Genomic DNA, 7,256 nt, shown 5'->3' with positions numbered 1-7,256 from the left:
TTCAATCCACCATTGCGAGCGTGCGATTGCGCTTCGCTTTAAAGTCGTATCCCCATTTTTTCGAGGTGCGACAGATGGCGACTTTGCTGGGGAGTATTTATCCCTAAGTGAGTCAAGCCTAGTTAGGACGTTTGTGTGCCTTTGTTTATTTACTTGTGTGGCTTTTGTGTATTTCTTTTGTTATCTTTATTGTCATATTGATATAATCTGTTGTATTGGTTCGATATGCTTTGGTACTTGGAGATACTCTGATTGCAAACCTTGTGGGAAAGACTTTTTACCCGAGTCTCGAGTAAAAACATAAGATAGGACGAGGTTGAGTAGTGCGGGTCCGCGAGATGTATTTCTCGTTGGGTCGGTACGAGAACCTTACTTAGAGTAGATTCTTGAGAGGATGTTGTCGCTCGGCAAGTAAGTTGTCGTAAGCTTCGATATTTTCTTTGGGATCCATGACTCTGAGAACCATTTGTAGAACCTTAGTTTTTTGCCCAACTAGGAAAGATGGTTGCGTAGTGTGGGTCTGCGAGATGTATTTCTCGTTGGATCGATGCGAGAACCTCACGTAGAGTAGATTCTTTAGATGGAGTTGATGTCCGGCAAGTAGGTTGTCGCAGTTAGCAAACAGTCTAATGGATCCATGACTCTAGGAACCTTGAAAAAAAAACCATAAATCATACCTGGTGAGAACCTTGTTCTATATAAAGCAATCAGACTTATCCATGCCTTAAGCCTATTGAACCTATACAAAAAAATGCATCACATTCATACATTGCATCAACATCATAAAAAGCAATCTCTTTAGTTGTCTCTTATTTATTTCAGGAATGGAGAACTTGAAAATGACAACTTCAATGAGACACACTTTCACGCTTAAGTACAAGGAACCTAAGTTGGACAGTCTGAAGGGTTTGATCTCTGATTTGTCTCTCAGCAAACGTGATGAGTTCGGAAAAAACTATGGGAAAATTTTGAGCCTTCTAAATAAGAAAGTTGACTACGGAATTATCGTCTCTCTGGCACAATATTATGATCCACCTCTGCGTTGTTTCACATTCGTTGATTTCCATCTAGCTCCTACTTTGGAAGAAGTTGAGAGAATCGTGGGTCTCAAATTGAAAGATTTTAATCCATTTCCAAAGCTCGAAGAAGATATGGGCCCAAAGAAGATAGCTTCAGCCCTAAGTATCAATGTCCCGACTGTTCAAGACAATTGGGTTGAAAAAGGGGGTTGCGAAGGTTTTGCCGCGAGGTTTTTGGAAGATTTAGCTCTAAAGTTCAAGAAAAGTGGAAATTGGAATGCATTATATGCTGTGTTGGCTTTATTGATCCATGGGATTGTGCTCTTCCCAAATGTTGAAAAATTTGTGGATCAAGTAGCCATAGAAGTCTTTCTCTCTGGCAATCCAGTACCATTTCTCTTAGTTGACATTTACTATGCCTTTCACACTCGACACGAAAAGAGGGGTGGAACTTTGTTGTGTTGCGCTCCTTTGCTTTACACTTGGTTCATGCAACACATACCCGAAGAAGGTCCTTTTGTGGCAAAAGAACTTAAGTCTCCTCAAAAATTAGCTTCTCTCACCGTAAGTTCCATCAGATGGTATATCCGAGAGTGGGAAACCCCGGACATTATAGTCAGCTGTGCGGAATTTCCTAATGTACCTTTGTTGGGTACCAAGGGTTGCATCAACTATAACCCTATGTTATCTCGATTGCAACACGGTTACTCTATAGATGGTCCTCCTGACGCAAAGGACTTACAGCCATTTGTGCTCTCTGACATCCAAGCAAGCAATCCTGATGTAAGAGCAGTACGAAAGGCTTAGTTAAAGGTTGTAAGAAAGGGTAAAGAGTTTGGAAAAAGAAACATTCTCGCCAAAGAACCTTACACTCAATGGGTGAAAGAAAGAGTTGAGGAAATCCAGTTGCCATTTATCTTAAAGGTTCCAGCTTTTCCTAAAACTCCTGAGCCCAAGCCCATATTCCCTGAGGACATGGAGAAACTCACTACTAAGGTTAAGGAGCTCGAATTGGAGAATACTGAATTATGGATTCAGATGAACCGAGTTATCTTGGAAAATCAGAATTTGAAAGAGGAACGTAAGGGAAAAGCCCAAGAACTTGAGGATAGCAACAAGAGAGCCAGGCTATTAGAAGACCAAAAAGATGATCTTGATCATATCCTATTAGGTTCCACATCAGTGATCCGAACCAGGAAGGAAGAGGTCAAGAAAGCTGAGTATAGGATCTGTGAGTTAGGGAGAATGTTGGATAAATCTCTTATGGATAAAAAAGAAATTAAGCTCGACTTTGAGGCACAGATCCGTGACTTGAGGGACGCTCTGAAGAAATGCGAGGAAAAGTTGTCTCGCGAGATACTCCAAAAGGAAGAAGCTGAAAGAAACTGTCACCATCTCAGGTACCAGTTGGAAGAAGCTACCAGGAGGTTTGCAGTTTTGGAGAGCCAAGAAGGTGATGCAGCCTACTTACTCCTAAAAAATGATTGTGTGTACTGGAAGAGGTTGTATAGAGAGGCTAGAGCAACCTTAGATGAAGATCAAAAGGTCATCCAGAAACTCCAAGAACTCTATGTTGAATGGAATGGCAAGTTCCGCAACTTAGCTAGGTTTGTTAACCTCAACATGTTGGAACTCCCAGAAAAACTCCAGGAAGCGGATTGGTATATGTGTCCAGAAAACACGCCTCCGCAAGTTTTCAACTTCTTCAAGTTTATCAAGAAAATGATGAATGAGCTCACCACAGATTTGGCTACGATCATAAGAGCTGAGACAGAGCTTAAGTTTACTTGTACTTGAATTTGAATTGTTGGTGTTTAAATCTTTTTGTATTCGAATCATGTGTACTTGAAGTTAAATCCTTTTGTATTCGAATTTGATTTTAATTAGTGGAAGTTGTCATTTTTGGGTCTCAATTATTACATATTGTTCTTATGTTCTAACATTGCTGAAATAAATAATAAAGATAACTAAGAGCTTTGCACAAAATGCACCCATAACATGCACTCCTGTCATTCTTCAAACAAAAAACTCATTTTTATGTCTTCTTCAGTTGTTACACACTGAATCCTCGACACCACTACAACACCAAAGCCAGCGCTCGTCAAAGAATGGCGGACCAAGAACAAGAATTGGAGCGAGTGAGCTCAGAACTCGAAGACCTACGAGGAAACATGGGTCAAGTTATGGAGATACTACAGGTCATCAGGGCAAAGTTGGATGCCCAAACGACGGTCGTTTCAGAAATCGTCGGTCCCACAATTGAACCCCAACCTGCAAGGACAGTACCAACCACTTGGCCAGCCTATGGTTTACCTCCCGGTTTCACACCTCTAGTTGAAGGCGCCCCTGGTTTTGCACAATCCGCTCAGCAGACGGCTCCTCTACCGACCATCAATGAAAATCATCCAGTGGTCCACACGTTCACACCTCCTCTCGTTCGTGCACATGTGCAACCTTACTTTGAGGATCAACAACATGCTCCGGACTTTTCGGACGAAGATGATGAAAGGCAGGAAGACATAAGAGGGATGAAAGAGAATTTCCAGATTCTTGAAAAAAGGTTAAGGGCTATGGAAGGCGACCAAGTTTTTGGTGCTACTGCTAAGGAGATGTGCTTAGTGTCAGGTCTTGTGATTCCTGCAAAGTTCAAGACCCCAGATTTCGATAGGTATGAGGGCCACTCGTGTCCTAAAAGTCACCTTATTATGTACTATCGAAAAATGGTTGCGCATGTAGAGGATGACAAACTTATGATACATTGCTTCCAAGACAGCTTGAGGGGTGCTCCCTCTAAGTGGTACTTAAGCCTTGATCAATGTAGGATTCGTTGTTTCCAAGACTTATCTGATGCCTTCATCCAACATTATAAGTATAACATGGATATGGCCCCAGATAGGAGGCAATTGCTCAGCATGTCCCAGAAAGATAATGAGTCTTTTAAGGAATATGCACAACGATGGAGGGAAGTGGCCTCGCAAGTCGAACCACCTCTGGCTGAGGAGTTAGCAGATTGGTTCATGGATACAGTCAAACCTATGTTCTATGAAAGAATGGTGAGTAGTGTATCTGCAAGCTTCTCTGACCTGGTCGCCGTGGGCATAAAGGTCGAGCTAGGATTGAAGAATGGAAAGATGATGACTACCTCTGAAACATCTGGTAGTAATGCCAAAAAGTTTCCTGGAGGATTTCAAAGAAAGAAGGAGGGTGTTACAAATGCAGTGTCAACCAGTCAAAGGAGGAGTCATTCATGGAAGAAACAACACCAATTTGCTCAACAACAACCAACTTATCCAGTACAATATGTTCAACAACCATATGTGGCAGCTGTCACACCAAATTTCAACCAGTCACAAGCTCTTGTCTATCAACCTGCTCAACAAGCGTCAATATACCAGCAAGCGTCCGCGCCACCTGCTTATCAACAGCCAAGGGCACAGGCTCCTCGTCCACAAAATCCTCCAAATCAAAATAGGGTACAGAGAGGTAGACTTTCGTTTGCTTCAATCCCTATGACATACACTGAATTGTACCCATCGTTACTACATAAAGGGTTGGTGACTCCCAGACCTTTGGGTCCTCCACCAAATCCTTTACCTCCATGGTACAATCCAGATGCCCATTGTCCTTTCCATGGGGGTGCCCCTGGACATGATTTAGAAGGATGTTATGCTTTAAAGCATATTGTGCGAGACCTGGTTGAGAAGAAGATTCTTTCATTTCGAGACGTTGGACCCAATGTCAAAAGTAACCCTTTTCCAGCGCATGGTGATGTTAATGCCATCGAGGATGCTTCTAATGTGTGTATAATCAAAAACGTGGAAGATGTTAAAACTCCGTTGCTAGCGCTTCATGCAGGATTGGTGGGGGCTAGATTAATTGATACATGTCACGACAACTGTGAGGAATGTGTCGTTCATCCAAGAGGATGTAAAGTGGTACGAAATGACATTCAGAACTTGATGGATCAAGGTGTTTTACAAATTTGTGGTCCAACAACAAACGAGGAAGTTTCAGTCATTGAACCCGTTTTTAATATACCAGAACCGTTTAAGGTAACTTATCACAGAAGAGATGTTGTTCATCCATCACCCGTGGTAGTTTGCATGCCTACCCCAATTCCTTTTGAAAGCACCAAGGCGGTACCCTGGAAGTACGACATAACGGTGGTAGATGGGGTGGTAGATGGAAAGCCCGAAGCTGCTGAAAGTAAGAAAGGTTTGGAGAATGTTGACACCGACATCACTAACATCGCAGGGACAAGCAGGATGACCCGCAGTGGTCGGATTTATACTCCCAATATTAATGTGAACCCTCAAGAGCCAACAAGGGAAGCTGCAAATGTAAATCCTACCCCATAGCATGGAGGGGCACAGCCGGCTGTGCAAACAGATGAAGCAAGTGAGTTCCTAAGGATAATAAAGAAATCTGACTACAAGATAGTTGATCAGTTACATCAAACACCATCAAAAATATCTATCTTGTCTTTGCTTCTGAATTCCGAAGCTCATAGGGAGGCTCTACTAAAAGTGCTTGCTCAGGCTCATGTTACCCAAGATATAACGGTTGGCCAATTCGATGGAGTGGTCGCCAATATCACAGCCTACAACACTCTAAGTTTCAGCAATGAAGAGCTACCCAAAGAGGGGAAGAATCACAACCGCGCCTTGCATGTATCCATAAAGTGCCAAGAAAATGCTCTGGCCAGAGTTTTAGTTGACAGTGGATCATCCCTCAATGTTCTACCAAAGAGGGCACTCGCTAAATTGTCTTACCAAGGTTCGGAGTTGAAACCTAGTGCGCTTGTGGTGAAAGCATTTGATGGTTCATGAAGGACAGTAGTTGGAGAGGTAGAGTTACCAATACAGATCGGACCGCATGTATTCCCCATCAATTTCCAAGTCATGGACATAAATCCAGCTTATAGCTGCCTTTTGGGACGCCCATGGATACATGCTGTTGGGGCAGTAACTTCTACTCTGCATCAAAAGATGAAGTTCGTTGTCGATGACAAGCTCGTCATTATCTCAGGTGAAGAAGATTTTATCATCAGTCAACTCTCCTCTTTCCGTTATATTGAGGCTGATGAGGATGCCTTAGAAACCTCTTTTCAAGCCCTTGAAATATCCAATGCCACACTTGAAGAGGTTAAGGATCCTATTGATAAAACCAGTTTGTCGTTCGCTTCTTTGAAGAGTGCAAGATCAGCAGTTGAAAGTGGAGGCCCTGCAGGTTGGGGGCAAGTCGTCAACGTCAGCGAGAAAAATGACCGTTTTGGTTTGGGGTACAAGCCTTCTGCTAATGGAGGAGCCCTGGTCCCTGCAAAGGACCGTGTGCGGAGCATACAAGAAGTCTTCCTGAGCACAGGATTTATCCATGGAGATCAAGTTGGTGCAGTGGAAGATGACACCGAAGATGGAGAAACATCAAACCTAATATACCGGTGTGAAGCATCCCTGACAAATTGGGAAGCGGTTGAGATTCCAGAAGTTTTTTCCGTGTCAAAGTAATTGTGTTTTCCTTTGTGTTTTTGAAAATCCTTAGCTCTGCCCAAGGCTAATGGATCATTTATAGGGCCCCTTTTGAATTTCAAAAAAAAATCATTATGACAAATAAAGAGCATTTTGTTCAAATTCTTGTCGTTCATTTATTTTGTTTTTCTTTCCTTAAAAGGGCAATCATTTCAAAAACTACAAAAATATTTTTTATTTCTTTTGCATTTTATTTCCATTTTTCTAAAAAAAACCATCATTAAAAAACATGCAGAATAGTCAATAAACCAGTTGAATTCGATGACCCCGCTACTTCCTATAATTTTGAACTCCCCATCTACCAAGCGGAAGAGGAGAGTGAGGAAGATTGTGATTTCCCTGAAGAACTGGAAAGGATGCTCGAGCACGAGTCAAAAGCCCTTCAGCCACATCAAGAACCAGTGGAAACAATCAACCTTGGCACCGAGGAAGACAAGAAAGAGGTCAAAGTTGGGACTACACTTGAGGCAAGCATCAAAGAGAGATTGATCAAGTTGCTACATGAATATGTAGATGTATTTGCTTGGTCGTATCAGGATATGCCAGGTTTAGATACTGATATTGTGGTCCACAAGCTACCACTACAGCCAGATTGTCCGCCAGTGAAGCAGAAGCTCCGAAGAGCAAGACCCGACATGGCTCTAAAGATTTGTGACGAGGTGAAACGTCAATTTGATGCCGGTTTTCTAGCAGTTGCAAAGTACCCTCA

General features: G+C 42.5%; 1 protein-coding gene across 1 annotated transcript; it reads left to right on the top strand.

Moving 5' to 3' along the window:
• The first annotated feature begins 824 nt into the window (after positions 1 to 824).
• LOC127122700 (uncharacterized) lies at positions 825 to 1,826 on the top strand. The gene has a single exon (XM_051052997.1). The coding sequence runs from the start codon at positions 825 to 827 to the stop codon at positions 1,824 to 1,826; it is 1,002 nt and encodes a 333-aa protein (XP_050908954.1).
• The last annotated feature ends 5,430 nt before the right edge of the window (positions 1,827 to 7,256 follow it).

This window comes from Lathyrus oleraceus, chromosome 2 (assembly GCF_024323335.1).
Source record: "Lathyrus oleraceus cultivar Zhongwan6 chromosome 2, CAAS_Psat_ZW6_1.0, whole genome shotgun sequence".
NCBI lineage: Eukaryota > Viridiplantae > Streptophyta > Magnoliopsida > Fabales > Fabaceae > Lathyrus > Lathyrus oleraceus.
This window is presented reverse-complemented; position numbering and strand designations above follow the sequence as displayed.

What these genes read in the sequence shown, in the direction of transcription:
- LOC127122700 (XM_051052997.1), top strand. Translation starts at nt 825, where the DNA reads ATGGAGAACTTGAAAATGACAACTTCAATGAGACACACTTTCACGCTT.